At 36.0% G+C, this 17,667-nt stretch overlaps 2 protein-coding genes across 2 annotated transcripts in view; both read left to right on the top strand.

Moving 5' to 3' along the window:
- The window catches only part of LOC113090827 (collagen alpha-1(XXVIII) chain-like), a 29,630-nt gene extending 27,444 nt beyond the window's left edge, over positions 1–2,186 (top strand). The window contains exons 33-34 of the mRNA XM_026256438.1: positions 903–1,170; positions 1,314–2,186. Coding sequence (XP_026112223.1) covers positions 903–1,170; positions 1,314–1,486 — 441 coding nt within the window. The 3' untranslated portion in view covers positions 1,487–2,186. The remainder of the gene's footprint in view (positions 1–902; positions 1,171–1,313) is intronic.
- A 1,358-nt stretch (positions 2,187–3,544) lies between these two features.
- LOC113090808 (succinate dehydrogenase assembly factor 3, mitochondrial-like) lies at positions 3,545–13,727 on the top strand. Its single transcript, XM_026256413.1, has 4 exons — positions 3,545–3,551; positions 4,322–4,401; positions 9,795–9,822; positions 13,258–13,727. Exons 1-4 carry the CDS (start codon positions 3,545–3,547, stop codon positions 13,431–13,433), a joined length of 291 nt encoding a protein of 96 aa, XP_026112198.1. The 3' UTR covers positions 13,434–13,727.
- Positions 13,728–17,667: the final 3,940 nt, after the last annotated feature.

Below are 17,667 nucleotides of genomic sequence, written 5' to 3'. Positions count from 1 at the left end.
AATTTAAAATGGTATGAAGCCCCACCCATGACATGCAGAGGACCATGAATTAAGGATTTATGGACTTTCTGTGACTTTATTAACTCTTTCCTTTGTCCTGGCTAGTAGTAAAATTTTACTTTAAAATTAATGCACTACAATAATGTGTTACTCCATAAAAAGAAACTAAACGGCATTAGTTATTTTTTTATGGAAAGTAATACATTTCATTACTTGTGTGTTACTCTGCTTATTTGTTTTTTTAATATATAAAAGTTTTGTTTTTTTTGTTTTTTGCCAATGGCCCTTTCACACCAAATGTGAAAATGATAAGTAATGCCTTTGACACTGACAGGAGAGTCAGTCAAAAAAACGTAGAAATTTAAAAGTAATGCATTACTTCACTACTTACTTGGAAAAAAAGTAATACGATTATGTAACTTGTGTCACATGTAAAGTGTTACCCACAACACTGATCTTATATTGTGTTTACAATGTGTTTATTAATTCCATTTTTTAGATAAATCACATTTTAACTAAATTGAACTAAATCAGAATCTAAGTCACAATTTATTTAAGATTAGAATTATTAAAACACAGACATGATTTAATTAAACAAGTGAATGAAATAATGAAACATTGTGATAATTTAACTAAAATTAAGAAATTTAGTAATCAAACGCATCCAAAGATCAAATCAATTAATAGATCTGATAAAAGTCACATAACATCATAAAATATGAAAAGAGACTATAAGCTTAAGAACAGAAACACTGATATGGAGAAGAGTGTGCACGTGAAATGATCCAGGTTAATTCATAATGTCAACTTTAGCTGAAGGAGCTGGAAAGAGCTTGTGTTTCCAGATGAGAAGTTCTGCCCGGTCCAATGCCACACAGTCTGAAAGTCTCTCTTTATCACAGGCTGCACTTCCAACTGAGTTTGAGACCACTTCTTCTCCAGATGACTATGACAAGATGGATATTAACAATAACAACAACTGGAATGCATTCGTTGACGAGTCTTTAAATGAGCTTCCTAAGGTGACAGATGCCCCAGTTGGAGATAGGACGAGACGATACTCCATCTCAGTGTCCGAACCCCAGACGCCCATAAACTGGCGGCCTGTTCCAGAAATGAACCCAGCTCCGCGATCTCCACCGGCCCCTCAGCCTAACTCCTTCATGAAAGGTAGACACAGGCTGACTGATGTTTGCACCTGGTATTAACATGCACATGCATCTTGCATGTTCACATTTAAATTTCGGCAGAATCCTGATTTTGTTGAGTTTGAAGTACTTCAGATGTATGTTGTTGTTGTTGTTGTTTTTCAGAGGTAGGCTGTATGCTGGGATTGGATCCTGGGCCATGTAGGGAGTACAGGGTGATGTGGTACTACGACCCGGAGGCCAACGCGTGCGCACAGTTCTGGTATGGTGGATGCCAAGGCAACAGCAATCGTTTCGAGACGGAAGACCTTTGTCAAAACACTTGTGTGCAGACATAACACCCTCTCGATGAAGCGCATGCCTCCACTTTGCAATCACGCACTATGCAGATACATTTTCATTGTCGTACATATGTTTTATGAGAACAGTAAGGAATCCTTCTGATGGTGGATTAATAATTAATTAATTAACGAAATTTAATATTCATTCCATAGAAATAGTAAATATTTCTATTAATTTTGATTTCTGTTAAAGGACATCCAACATGTAGATGAGTTTATTTTCTTCATGTGAACAGATTTGGAGAAATGTAGCATTGCATCACTTATACTCTTGCCAATGGATCCTCTGCAGTGAATGGGTGCCGTCAGAATGAGAGTCCAAATAGCTGATAAAAACATCACAATAACTAGTTCCAGTCTATCAGTTATCAGCTAACTGATTTTCCCCAGATCTGTTCACATGAAGAAACAAAATTTTCCTTGACCTCCACCATTACCACTTCTCAAAGTGGAAAAAGCAGGTGCTAGTATGTCCCCTGTTTTCATAAAATAAAGGAGTAAGTACATATATTTTTATTCCATTTTAAATTAATATACATTTATCTTTATTTCAACCAAACCTTATGTCAAGAAGCTCAAGTTCTGCTAAGCTGTGCCTCCTCAAACTCCACAAGTGTCTGCCTCTCTAAATCCATAATTATCTTAATGACTTGCAATGTAAGTATCATAAAGTATGTAAATACATTAATATGGTATAAACCAGGCTTAAATATAACAATATGCAACAGGAGGTCCCTGCTTTATGTTGATGAAAAGCACTGCACTAAATGACTAATACTGTGTACAGGACAGCATCAGCACTGATCATGACAAAATCATTTATGTAGAGTCACTGCTCTTCCTAAGTGCATGCATATTTAAAATGCAAAAAGAGCAACATTAAACATTTGTGTTAAAATATTATGCAGAGTGTTGTATGTTAAATTTGTATTTTATTGTATAATTAATGTTCATCCATATTTCATTATTCATGTTTCCTTTAATGACTCATGAGTTTGGGAATGAACCTTTTTCATCAAGTTTTACACACGATAATCAAACACGCAGAAATCCTCTCCTCCATAAATGAACGACATGTGAGGTCTAGATTTGCCAGCAATTTTCTTGCCTTTACTAGTATTTTATATTTGGACTATGATGAACCAAATCACTGTTTGCAAAGCTTTTATTAATGTTTTGGTAATAAAGTAGTTATTCTGTAACTTTGGAAAACCTGTTTTAATATGTATAGAACAATAATCATAACATGATTTACATTTAATGGTACATTGAAGTAATGTATGCATGTATTAATACATTTTGAATGTTGTCTTAGATTGTTTTAGATTAGTTCTTATGTCTATTATCTGAGCGTTCATCTGGGTTAAATCTGTATTTATATCCATATGCGTGTATAGTGATAGGTGTAGTACTCTAAAGTATGCATTTGCACTGCGTCTATGTAGTGGAAAGAGATGGCTAAATCTGAACAGCATCCAGGCCCTGGAAACACAAGAAAAGAACAATGTATTTATAAGGATCAATCAGTCGATTTCCAGATGAGAAAAAGCATTTAAAGGGTTAATAAACTGTATTCATTTATTTATTGCTTCTCTCTGCTAAGAGTCTATCTAGACCTAACTCATTACTGAAACTAGATATACACTGGATTTTTTTTTTTTTTTTACTATATACTGGTTATATTTCCATCTATTTTCATCACCCAGGTTATGTAAAAGGGGGTTCATTCCAAGGCGGTTTAAAGGTGACATAATCAACATTAATCATTATTTTTCTGTGAATAATAATTAACATACTGCACTGATATATGCATTGGTTTGGATGCAGCATCATGCAAAAGCAATGAGATGATTATATAAATATTCAAATGTCTCTCACACCTTTTTCCTGGATCAACATCCTTGTTAAACAACACTGCAACTAACAAAACAAATGTTATTGATTCATTTCCAGGCGGGTTCAGGTTTTTAGTTGAAAATAGAAACTTGAAGTTGGACACTTTGATTTGTAATGATAGATGAAGTGGATAAGATGTCTCTTATAAAATGTATAAAAATGACTAGTAAAATGGGTTCTTTAATTTGTATAAGTTTTATAAGAGACATTTACAGTAATACTAAACTAAACTAAAATGAGGTGTGACTTGTGTGCAGGGATACATGGATGATTGGTATCTGACTTTACTGTATAAAGCAGTATATAAAGCACTGAATGAAAAATGTTTCTGCTTCTGAAACATCTGAGTATTTGACAAACAGCATCTTATCCACTTCATGTATATCTATATATATACACTTTATGTGAAAACTAGTATAAATAAATAAAAAGAGACTTACTCATGTTTATGATCCCTGTTGAATAAAGTGCTTCATTCTTTTTTCTGAGGAAATCCATTTCTCAAATCCTCAACCACATCACATCTTTTTGGGGTGAATTATGTATTATGTCTCGCTGCTTTTTCTTCTGTGTGGGCGTATTCAAGCCGCGCGCTTCAGTTTGAATCTGAATAGAGCGTTCAGCGCGGGGGCGTGGTCACATTAAATATAATGAAGGGAGATATGAAAAACAGACATTGCGTTGTTTTCATATGGATTACTTTATCTCAGAATATTTGTTTTCGGCAGCACTTGTTTAGTTTAAAAGTAGACATTTCAGGCTTTCTATAGATATCTCTCTCATATCTATTCGTTGAGTATTCACGGAGTTACAGTTCATTTTAATTACGTGTTTGTAAATGAAGATCAGAGCACACAACGGCTGTAGACAGCGCACCTTGTTTGTTATCTTTATTTTATAAGTGCACAAAGGTTCTTTGTTATTATAAGCCCACAGACCAGTGTGTGAAAGATGAGTTCAGGAGACACAGGAGCGCATCGGCTGAAGAGGTCACGCTCTTCATGGCGGAATGGCAGGCAAGACAGAAATGCCTTGTCCAGATACCCACATTTGCACACTTGTATGTAGAACTTTTCATTACCTGATGGGACACGTATAGTGCTGTAAAAGTGCGAGTGTTTTACAGAGTTTTATTTTCAATACTATGCATTTTAAAATTAATTTCTAAATGTCTGTTCAGTAGTCCCTATAACACACAATTTAATTTTTAGTGCTTCTAATCAAGTGATAAAAAGCAGTTCCAATTTATGTTGTGCAAAATAAATATACTAATCTTTGCATCAATGTAGTATCTTATTACTATTAATCTTTTACTTACATTGCAAAGGTTTCCGTGAACTGAACTCCCGCGCGATCTTGGCCAAAAGTCTCATGATTTACAGGTGCACCTCAATAAATTAGGATGTCGTGAAAAAGTTAATTTATTTCAGTAATAAACTCAGATTGTGAAACTTGTTTATTAAATTAAATGCACAGCACACAGACTGAAGTAGTTTAAGTCTTTGTTTTTTTTTAAATTGTGATGATTTTGCCTCACATTTAACAAAAACCCACCAATTCAACAATCTCAACAAATTAGAATACTTCATAAGACTAATAATAATAATAAAAAACATTTAGTGAATTGTTTGCCTTCTGGAAAGTATGTTCATTTACTGTACATGTACTCAATACTTGGTATAGGGCTCCCTTTGCTTTAATTACTGCCTCAATTCGGCTTGGCATGGAGGTGGCACTGTTGAGGTGGTCTGGAAGCCCAGGTTTCTTTGACAGTGGCCTTCAACTCATCTGCATTGTTTGGTCTCTTGGGCTATGAGCTTCTTCACCCTAACTCCAGACTCTAGGACCTTGGTTTTCCAAATGAAATACAAAACTTGTTCTCATCTGAAAAGAGGACTTTGGACCACTGGGCAGCAGTCCAGTTGTTCTTCTCCTTAGCCCAGGTAAGATGCATCTGACTTTGCCTGTGGTTCAGGAGTGGCTTAACAAAAGGAATACAACAACTGTAGCCAAATTCCTTGACACGTCTGTGTGTGGTGGCCCCTGATGCCTTGACCCCAGCCTCGGTCCATTCCTTGTGAAGTTCACTCAAATTCTTTAATCGATTTTGCTTGACAATCCTCATAAGGCTGTGGTTCTCTCGGGTTGGTTGTGCACACTTTTTCCTTCCACTCAACTTTCTGTTAACATGCTTGGATACAGCACTCTGTGAACAGCAAGCTTCTTTGGCAATGAATGTTTGTGGCTTACCCTCCTTGTGAAGGATGTCAATGATTGCCTTCTGGACAACTGTCAGATCAGCAGTCTTCCCCATGATTGTGTAGCCTAGTGAACCAAACTGAGAGACCATATTGAAGGCTCAGGAAACCATTGCAGGTGTTTTGAGTTGATTAGCTGATCGGCATGTTACCATATTCTAATTTGATGAGATTGTGAATTGGTGGGTTTTTGTTAAATGTAAGCCAGAATCATCACAATTAAAAAAACAAAAACTTAAACTAATTCAGTCTGTGTGCATTGAATTCATTTAATACAAAAGTTTCACAATTTGAGTTGAATTACTGAAATAAATGAACTTTTTTTCCAAGACATTCTAATTTGAGATGCACCTGTATTTCCAGAACATGATGTATGATATTAAACTTAAAATAAAATACACAAACAAAACCCAATTATACTCTGCGGTTCATGATGATACATTGATTGTGTAAAGACATCAATGAAACTGAACAGTATATTGTTTTTTTTTTACATCTGATTCACACAGTGTCTGAACTCTCAGAACTCTCCTGAGTGTGTTCTCAAGCAGTAGATGTGAATTCTTCTTATAAATGTATTACCAACACCTATTTCTCAAGTGGACCATAGACACTCTATCTTCAATCTCAATTAGGAGTGTCAATGGTGCACTTGATAGATGGGTGGCGATAGATAGCAAGAAGAAGAAGAAGATGCCTCACGTTTCCTGCTGCTGAGAACGTGCTCAGTAGAGTTCTAACAGTTCGGACATTACATGAATCAGAGGTAAAAAATTATATAAATACTGTTCAGTTTCTTACACAGACCGATCGTTTTGTCTCTTTACACATCAGTGTATCATCACAAGCTGCAGTGTTTAAAGGGTTAGTTCACCCAATAATCAAAATTATGTCATTAATGACTTACTCTCATGTTGTTCCAAACATGTAAGACCTCCGTTTATCTTCGGAACACAGTTTAAGATATTTTAGAGAAGACAATGCTGAATAAAGTCGTAGTTTTTGCTATTTTTGGACCAAAATGTAGTTTCGGTGCTTCAAGAATTCTAACTGACCCTCTGATGTCACATGGACTACTTTGATGCTGTTTTTCTTACCTTTCTGGACATGGACAGTATACCGTACACACAGCTTCAATGGAGGGACTGAGAGCTCTCAGGTCACACGGGTTTGGAACAACATTAGGGTATGTTATAAATTACATAATTTTAATATTTGGCTGAGCTAACCCTTTAATGACATAATTTTGATTATTGGGTGAACTAACCCTTTAACTTGGTTTTGTTTGTGTATGTTTTTTTTATTGTATGTTTTAGCTGTGATTCCCTTTCCCATCAATTATAAGACTGACAGACTGTAAAATCTCTGTTTGTGTTCTACTGAAGAAACAAGGTCACCTACATCTTGGATCCCCTGGGGGTAAGCAGATATACATTGGGTGAACTATACCTTTAAGATCTGGAGGACAGTCTTGCACACTTACTTCCTGTCGTGCGCATGTGCTTTCAAGTGGTCAAGACTGCAAGTGTGGGTATTTGGACAAGGCAAAAGTCACTTGACTGCAGAGAAAACAAGTGAATGTAAATCACGTAAGTTACAGCGAGACTGTAGGTCTTACACTGAATAAATGTGGTGTGTCTCTTAAACACTTAAGACATAAATCTATAAACGTCTTTATCCATATTTAAACATGAAGGTGTGCCCTTGTGAAAAAGTTGACTTCAGCATACTTTTAAAAAGTTATCATTACGTGATATATAATTTAAAAGACAAAATACTGAAAGTGTGTGTGTTTTGGGACACTGAAAATTAATTTAAATTTATATAAATGCAATATGCTGAACTAGTTTTTTTTTATTGACTCACATAGGTTTTTATGTCATTTCATAATTAGTTCTATCTATATTGTCCATTAAGAGTAAAATATTTGAGTTGCCCAAAACCTATCACCCCCTTGATAAGGTCGCCAGTGCTTTATGAAAACAAGATGGATATGTGTGTGCATGAATTTTAAACAGTGCTGTTAAACGGAGTCTGTTACATTGTAACACAAACTGCTTTTACAAGAAACGTTACCAAATCTCCAGTTTCTTAACGAGTCAGGAAAACTCAGGCCTTTGCTGAAACCTTCCACACGATGGCAGCACCTTCCTAAATTCTACAACAACTTGAAAACTTAATGCAATTCATCCATAACCCATAACTAACAAATCAATTTCTCTCAGGCGGCACAGTCGTATATAGACACTATCTGTGTACAAGAATAACACTTCAGTCCGGCATCACCTTGATAAGAGTTTTATTTCAGACATGTGGGGACAGAATCGTGCCTCTTTTGAGAGCGCTGACATCACGCTCATATGAAATACTCCATGCCAAATCCAAAGATCGAATTCAGCGCATGAGCTCCTCTTGAACATGCAGCAGTGTGCATTCAGGGAGCAACGATGCAGATCTTCTTTTACTCTAAGCCTGGAAATTGGAGATGTTTTATTAAAAAGCAGACTTTCACAGGATGTATTACATGTGCAGTATGATTCTGTGTCGGTCTTTGTGTCAGCTTCTCTGACATGAGTGTGAACAAAGCTGACTCTTATTGCTTTTTCACAGTCGTGCAGTGTGAGGACTCCATGTTCCTGGATTAGCAATGACTGTAACAGATCCTCTTTAAGAGGGTAAAAATCACACACTTGCAGGTAATAAGAGTCACACTGTTCTTGTAAAGAAGGACATGTACACTTCCTTCCAAAATGAGCTACTGTCTTTCTCTCTCTCTCTCTCTCTCTCTCTCTCTCTCTATATATATATATATATATTTGCAACATTTCTGCTGTACATGCAGGCAGTTTTAGATCAAGTATGGCAAACACAGATACGGACCCACTTTATATTAAGTGGCCTTAACTACTATGTACTTACATTTTAATTAATAATTTAGTACAATGTACTTAATGTGTACATGTTTTTACATTGTACTTATATTTAAAAACAACAACATGTAATTACATCTATATTTAATTTCTGTAATTACATTTATAGTTACACTGCTGACCGATACTTTACACCTTAACCCACCCTTAAACTTAACTTAACCCTCTCCCTAACCTTACCCCTATCCCACCTCAGCAAAAGTGTTTTACAATACAATATGAACACAATAAGTACATTGTACTTATTTTTTTTTATGTAAGTACATAGTAGTTAAGGCCACCTAATATAAAGTGGGACCAAATACACAAAGTATACCTTAAATTGATCTGCCTAGTTTACCCAAAAATATTCACCTCATTATTTACTAGGGTTGGGTACTGAAACCCGTACCTATAGACCAAGTCAGAGAAGGCGTCACAGTAACGTCATTTGCAAACACTGGGAACAAGTGAAGGTATAAATCCATTGAATAAGAGAAACAAAATATTTTTTTGACGTTTAAATGGACAGACTTAATGAACCACTATGAGTACTCTATTTATAAATCATACATTTAATTTAAACAATAATGCAGAGTTGTTTTTCCTTATAAGAATTGTGAGATATAATCTCGGAACAGAGAGAATAAAACCAGAATTCTGAATTATCAAACACATTTTTTTTTTCTGCCACCAGATAGACTCTGCACACAAAAAATGTAATTCCTGTTTTGGATATGTAAGACTATCCCAATATCTAACGTCAATTTCATTGAATAACAGTGCTTATTGCTATAATAAAATGACACAAATAATGGGTAAAATAGTCAGTCTTTTTTATTAGATTAACTGTTTTTGAGTTCCTTTGAAGCGAGGTCAAAAACATGGTTGTTCCCACCAGAATGCGTTTTAGTGGTCGCAGGGAACATGAAACCATTGAAACTTGATTTACAATTTCTGAAAGAAACCATTTTGGTACAATATTAGGTCACCACTTTGAAACCTGTAAACCTGGATTCCTGAATCAAACGGTTGAGAGTATTTTTGTTTCAGGAAAATGGATGATGCCTTAAAGGGAAACTCCTCCCAAAAATCTGTCATCATTTACTCACCCTCATGTTGGTCCAAACTTGTATGATAATTACAAGATAATTAGAGAAATGTCTGAAGTGTTACGTTGGTGGGCTTCAGTGTTGTTTGGTTCCCAATGTTCTTCCAAACATCATCTTATGTGTTCTGTAGAGGAAAGAAAGTCTGGGACAACGTGAGGGTGAGCAAATAGTCCCTTTAAGATGTTGTCTAGGTAAGCAGCTCATTGGGTTTTGGAATTACTTCACACTCGGTCTCTGCTCAGCTGTGAATGGAGGAGTCCACTCTTATATTAGTTCTGGGAAGAGCCGGTGTGTCATAACCCCCCCTCCCTACTCGTTCAATCGGAGGTGAGTGAATCACTGTGACTAGCACTGCTAGAAAAAAAATAAATAAATAAAAAACGAGGAAGGGCGACGGAGCCAGGAACAGACGGAGCGCGTGCCTCCAAATGTGATTAGGAGCACTGAGTGTTCACTTTAATCCAGTTACAAGCAGAGCGCCCAGGGGACTTCTCATCGCCAAATAAATCGACCGCATTGCAACAGACAAGCTTTCCCTGAGGAATACCAGAAAAGCAGAGAAACAGAGAATGTGTTGGAGTGAAAGATGTGTGCGTTTTTTTGTTGGATGATAAATCTGTTGAATGAATTCCATACACTTATTTTGTCGAAGGGATCAAAAAAAATTAACCTATTAGTCTTGGATGCCCATAGTAGACACATAACAACATGCTAAAAATCACACCGAACACAATATAAACCTTCCATGAAATAAAAAACAAAATTAGATCAGAGGCCTGAAGTTATTGGGGTGGCAAACGGGGGAATCAAACTCAAACCTCGGAAGCACGAGCAAGCCATGGTGCATTACTACAGAGATTTAGATATTAACTTTTCCCACGCCAGCATAAAAAAAAAAAATTTAAAAAAAATTTCCAGCAGTATAAAATCAGTTGTTGATCATTTTCACAAAAGTTTAACATTAGGCAGTTTATTGCTTGAAAATCATGTTATTTTATGTATAATGCATCTGCTTGCATATGTGATCACTTGTTTCTGCTGCTTCTTTGCCATGTTTGGAAAAGGATGTTCAGTACTCTTTCAGAAGATAGAACCTAATAGCGTAATAATATTGTAATAGTACCTCCTACCATACACCAGTGAAAGCACGGAAATCCAGAAAATTCAATGGGGATGAATGAGTAAAGGGTGAAGTGATAAAATAAAAAGGTTTGGTTGAAAATAATCATAAGACGAACATGAATCTAAGTACCATCAAAGTAATAACAAACCAAGCTAAATTTGCTGGTGCACAAACTGTTCGGTTCAATCCAGTGTACTTGTGGTTTTCACTCATTTGACCTTGATGAACTTAATGAAGAAATAAACCTGGAAATATTTTGCACATCAAAGAAGGTTTGAGATCCACAGAATTATATGATCATCATGGACCGCTGGCACTTCAAAGGTGTTTCACAGTCAGCACAAAGTTTCTATTAAGTAAACAACCAAAATACATTTTAAAACCCTTTTCATTTTGTTGGAGACATTGCTTGTTATATTGGTGCCTTCTCCATTAACCATCTCCATTAACCAGGTTGCTCCCATGGGATGTAATAATTGTACTATGAACAAAAGTACTTTATTATTTTACTATATTTCACTTTGGATAAAAGCATCTTCTAAATAATTAGTGACATAACAGTGAATCCGCTGGTATTTCAACAGCACGTTTCCAAGCTATTCTGTACATACAAAGTAGTGGACATAGCGCTAATTTATTTATCGGTATAGATCTTTAAAAGTCTGTGCCCTTGGGAAAGTCAGGCTATTCCAGACAAGCATGAAACGGGTTGCCTGATTACGTCATTGTGATGGGAAGTGGGGTGTAAGGTGAGCTTCACCAAAAAGCTTGCCATTCAGCATGCCCACATCCCCTCCGTTCTTAAAATATTACTCCATGGCAAATGTTCAACCTAATTACATTATGTAGAGGAGGAAGCTTCTTAGACAAATGGCGTTTCGCTTCCAAAATTGAATTGCATCCAAATTCCAAAACGTAAGGAGAGTGAATGAGAGTTCTTAATGGTTTTGTTTTCAGTGTGTTTTTCTGAATGAGTCTTTCTGTAATGTCTTGTAGGTTTGATCGTGACCGATGTGATGGGCAAGTTTCAATTAAGATGTTAGAAAACCCAAGCTCATATGACCGAATCAGCAGTACGGTGTAAATATGGTTAGTGTGGCAGTCTAAGACTGTGTGTACTAGAGTCTTACAAGGATTGGGGATATGAATATTATGTATTGTTCAGGTTCTGATTCCAGTCAATGATTCTTTTAGTACTTTTGAGAATAACTAACCCGCAATATTTTACATTAACAAAACCAATTCGTTAACAATGTAGTGATTGTTTTAATGTTCAAAATAGGTTTCAATATAAGCAAAACTGTACAATGAATCTCTAGCTGTAAGTACACATTATGAATCAGACATGACTTGAAGGTGATTTGCTGTTAGTGAGGGAATCATTAAGACTGAATCAAGCCAAGTCTATTTGATTGATCCATTTGGTGTAAAGGAGTTGAGTAAATGTAATTAGTTACTTTACTTAAATAACTTTTTGGCTACTTTGTATTACTGAGCATTTTGTGCAACTAAAGACGTTATTGCTATCTACAGGGCATTGAAGGCACTATATCTTGTGCGTTTTGCCCTTACTCACCCAAACTTGTCAACATGGCTATTTCATGTGAATTAGCTTTTTCTTGTTTTTCACTGGCATTTCTCGTAGGTGTTGAGGAATAGTGCACCTTTGAGCCTATTCAGTCTACATTTGTATAATGCTGTTAAAATCAGATACTCCAAGACTTTATTGGAATTGGTGACTTGTAATTGAGTCACTGTTGAAAATTTTCACTGTAAGGTCTGTACTTTTTCTCATGTACTCTTTACACCTCTGTAAACTAACGTATCGGACTGCGTTTGTTCATTTCTTTCATTGTGGTGCTGTACATTCAGTATAAACACCGTCTGCGAGAATATTTTGATGCTGGGTTTTGTCCATGGTAGCAAAAGAATGTAGACCTTGAAGAACAATCCAAAAGTTCGTCATGAAAATAGTTGAAGAATGCACTTTGAGGAGCCAGATTGTTTCAACAATGGAATAACCGTTAAGAAAAAGAACCTGCAGCTCTGATACGTTGAAGGCCAATTTTACTTGAGAGTTGAAGAGTGCCAGTTTTGTAAGTTAAAACTTGTAGACCTGTGTGGACCTTTCATACAGATGTTAATCACTGATATGGGGAGTGATTTCAGCAGGCTGCGAGAGAGCAGTAGGCATTGACCTCCATTAGACCTTGTGGATTCCCTGATCTTACACATTCCCTCAGCAACCCCTATGACCTGTGTTTCATCATGTGAATTGCAATCAATGAATCTCCAACAAATAGAAATACATCATTCTGTCACAGTCTGTTACAGTAAATCAATAGTGCTCTATCAAATGAATACCTCACTTGTGTCCGAATGTAAAGTGAATACAAGAAAAAAAAAAAAAAAAAAAAAAAACAGGCACACAAATGTTGAGGCTTTGGTCATATCACTAAAGTTTAACAAGTTGCTTATATTTTCATGAGTAATCTTCTTTTCTCTGTCTTATTTTCTGTGCAGAACTACAGAGACAAACTGAAACACTTTCAAAGCGAGCAGATCGGAAACCTTTACGAGCTTATGCTTGAGTCCACAAAACCCAACCGGCAGTTTTATATTCAAGAGGAGGGAATACCAAAGTAACACCCTCTGAAGGGAAAAGAAGGATTCTTTATCTCCTCTCTTTGGGGAAGTCGTCCCATTGGGAGATATTGACTCATTATGAAGGACTTCTGTTCAAAGTCTTCTTTGTTGCTTCTTTTTGATGTTTCTGAGGATAAAAGGAAAAGATAAAGGTGGCTTTGTGATCAGCAGCTATAATGAGAATGCTTGAGCTCTGGTAACAGCACCAGCACTGGTCAAAATTTAATTATGTCTTTAAACTAATGTGTGAAAGGGTTAACTCATTTTTTTTCTATTCATTTTGCAAAGCAGTTCTTGAAATGCTATGAGTACCAGTTTTTTCAAGGTCAACCATTTGCCATTCTGCCATTTTTAACAGATTCACAATAGTTTTTTCATGACAGCTTTTTCTTCAGACTGATGGCAGAAGGTCTAGTCTCCATTGCTGCTTCCATTGTCCCAAAATCCCCAAGAGGCCATCTGACCTACATGTAAAGCAACCAATCACAATTTTTTTTTTTTGTGTCATGATTTGGGGTATGAATTCAATGTGTGTACAATAACAAACCGGCATGTTTCTAATAAATCATTCATTCAAGAATGTTGTGAAAGTTTACTTTGGTGTAGAGTATATGTTGTGAACTTCATATAAAAAAATCCAGTGTTTAGTTGATCCTGATAAGCGAGCACTGGCTTTCTTCTTCCATGAAGGGGATTGGGATTGGAAGGATCACAATAGCTTTGTTTCCAAGCAGGCCATCTAAGAACACACGTCTCCCAAAAAACCTGTGGAATTTAACCAATCAGATGACGACTTTGAAACCAAACTGTTTCAACAGTGCCATATGCATTAACCATTCAGCCAACAGTCAGCGTTTTGGCGTATTGAAAGTCGTTATTGTCACTGGCATCATGTGTATATAGGAAAAGTTTGCAGACACACTAAAAAGCCATTCTCCAGACACTCATTGCCTTCATTACAGATGAAAAAAAGCTCAAATCAATAATGCTTCTTTCACTCTCAGAATTATTAAATTATCTGAAAAATAATACCTCATTAGCCTGAGACAGTATCTGCTCATACACTTTCACAGTAGATCTGCACCAAAAGCCACTGCGCTGTCAGCTAGCATCAGCTGATTGGTTGAGAGATATTTCCCCCCATGTTGAACTTCACCAAATCCTGCACTGCAAGACAAGCATCTTTAGTCAAGTACGAAAACCAATTTAATGGGCAATGAACTCTAAAATCAATGGCTTGTGAGGAAATCAGTATTCATGTGAGAGCATGCATACAGCTACAGTACAAATAATGGCAAGGAACGATCCAAAGTGTTTTGAATAGAGGCGTTTAAGCGGAGGTGGTTTGTTTTGCTGCACTTAGCACACCCATCACACAGATTAATTTCTGAATGCCACTTCAATTATAAAACACATTGTACACAAGCCATAAACGGTGATCTCCCACAACAAAAACTCCCCAAAACATTGCACAACGACAGTCATGCCATATAAATCAGTTTCTTTTTATAATATTCTTCTACTTTCAAGTGCTAGCTTCAAGTTTAGTGGAATAAAACACATGCTAACCGGAACATATTCACTTCATTAAGATGTACACCTTTGTCAAGTTAGAAGGGCATGGCTCTTGTTCAGATGGCTTCTGACAGGAGAGAAAGTGAATGTGTATTCTTGGGGATTATGGGAAGACTTGGAGGTAATCTTTATGCTTTTGTCTCTGAACACTGGGAGAAAGTGATAAATCAGCCGTGTATGTATGGTAACCTTTTGCTTGAGCTTCTCGAGTCTAGAAAAGCTGAACAAAAGATGGGAAAGGGCAGAAATCAACGAACAGATGATTCAACATGACAGCTGTATGCACTTCAAAATGATAAGCCACTGGAAAACCTTTACACACTGGAAAACTTTTTTTTTTTTTCCAAAGAATAACGAAGTGTGTTTATGAGAAAGTACTATTTAATTCTTTCTAGTTCAAAATGGCATGTTTAATTAAATATTACCTGCAATTGTATGCAATTATTAGTGAAATTTACCAGCAATTTCTGACTGAAAATAGTAAAATCAAAGTAAATACTTTTTTTCAGGGCAGTGTTTTGCTTGAGACACATGGTACGAAGCTTGTGTTTCTAAAACTAAATATCAGGGATTGATTACCCCAGAGTCCTTGTTGGATCTTTGAAGAAGAAGGTAGTAATTACTTCTGGTGTAACGTATCATCATTGGTGTAAGTGACAAGTGGCCTATTGTGTGCTGAACTATAATGTTTATACAGTGTGTAATTAGCCTAAAAGCTTGATTGGGGCCAAACCTTATAGGGAGGACTTGTAAATGTTACACATACAAGATTGTCAGTCTGGAATACTGTGTGAGTCAACAAGCTATAAAATGAAGCGGTAGAAAAGATACACACAGAGCCAATAGGAAGTTTCCAGGTTATAATTAGGGAGCAGAAATGGAGACGGTGTGCCTCGGACAAATCAATTTTCATTTGTTGACACATTGTTTTATTTATAATGTAAAGCATTGATTTATTCAAACAATCCCCGCCCATCGCAAACAATTTGGCACAACAGATGCAGATGATTTGCTTAATGGAGATTGTGACAGATATATTGAAATTGAAATAAGATTAGTTTTTTTCTTAAATAGTAATAATAATAAAAACATACTGGTAAAAAAAATAAAAAATAAAAAATAAAAAAGTCACTTTGGATTTGCCCCTGAATTAATAATAGTTAAATTATTATATATAAATATATATATACTGTTTAAATAATGATATATGCATAACTTGATCATTTAAATAATATATAATTGTATTTAAATAACAGTTGAGTATTTTAAATATGGATAATGATTTTCATGTGCTAAAATGTCTTAAATGGCCAAATATAGCTGCTTGCTGGTTTTTATTTTGCTTTGGGAATGAAATGTGACCTTGACGTATTTCTGGGCAGGTTTCATGAGATTCTCCTATTAATTCCTTGATAAATAATACCTCACAACTTACTCACGACACATATAATTGCTCTGGTTTTCTTTTCTTTTTTTCTCAAATATTTTCAGCCAAGAGTTGACAACAATTTCTTTACTGCTGTAAGTGCTTTTGTGGCATATCTTGGTTGAATTGAGAAGCTGTGTTTGGCTTGAATACACTTGTAGATCTCTAGTGAACAGGAGAGCTGAGATCTGTGACTTTGAAGAGCACATTCAGGAGGTGACTCACTGCCTCATTCAGACATGGCTCTTTACATCTCAAGAGCGTTTCTACACTCTCTATGTTTCAAATATCTTCTCCAAACCACCTCCCTTTTCAGAGATATTTATGCAGTGCTGCGCTTTGCTTACTGAAATAAACCAGACTCAGCATTGTTATTTTTTTTAACATTAGTATATTTCAAACACAATGTAAATGAACGTAACAGATTAAAACATACTATGTGGTGAGAAAAGCACTCATGACGAGAGTTTTAATCATGCTTTGTAGGAGCACTCTGCTGTTTTCAAGTGTACTGTATGATGTTAAAGGAATAGTTTGCACAAACATGAAAATTGTCATGATGTAGTCGCATGTCTTTCATATACACTTTTCTGCAGCAGTTGAACACAAGAGGAGTTTGCAAAATGTCCAACATTGAGAACATTTTTTTTTTTTTTTTCAAACACTCTTTACTAGATTGCTAGTAAATTTTACAAAAGCAATCTCAGCTGTAATTCAGCTCTCTTCATTTGCGTCGCTAATTCAGAGTGTGAACACGATGCTTTGGAAGTGAAAGGGATTTGAGATTGTTTGTTGTGCTGGCATCGCTCATGAAACATGACGACAATAAAATGCTTTTAAGTATTTTGCCCTGCTTAAGATCACCCTGATGAAATTCATTTACCGTCTGTTTTTTTTTCATTATGATTCAGCTCTTTGTACTGATTACAGCTTTTACATTTTTGATGCAGCAAATCTTCACAGCTATTTCTAGCCTTTCTTTTTATTCCACTCCTAAATCTGCAACGTCAGTTCCAAACGGCTGAACAATGATCATTCATTCCCCCCTCTTCAGCTTTGCTCTGGTTAGGGAAGAGAATTGATAGAGTTGGTGGGCAAAACATGAATTATTAAAAGTCAATTATATAAGAGAGTTTCTGGGTGGAGCTACTGTTCAAATGACCTCTACTCATGGCACTTCATCTACTATATACATAATCTTCTACTTAATAATGCTTCCTTGGGGTCGTGGAC

The sequence above is a fragment of the Carassius auratus genome, unplaced genomic scaffold (genome assembly GCF_003368295.1).
Source record: "Carassius auratus strain Wakin unplaced genomic scaffold, ASM336829v1 scaf_tig00214021, whole genome shotgun sequence".
In the NCBI taxonomy this organism is placed as follows: Eukaryota; Metazoa; Chordata; class Actinopteri; order Cypriniformes; family Cyprinidae; genus Carassius; species Carassius auratus.
The sequence above is the reverse complement of the archived record's forward strand: the minus strand, read 5'-3'. Positions and strand labels throughout refer to the sequence as shown.

Excerpts from the sequence above, each read along its gene's own strand:
- LOC113090808 (XM_026256413.1), top strand. Across the intron at positions 4,402-9,794 it reads TCTTCATGGCGGAATGGCAG|AGGAAAGAAAGTCTGGGACA; the intron begins GCAAGACAGAAA and ends TGTGTTCTGTAG. Across the intron at positions 9,823-13,257 it reads AAGTCTGGGACAACGTGAGG|TTGCTTATATTTTCATGAGT; the intron begins GTGAGCAAATAG and ends AAGTTTAACAAG.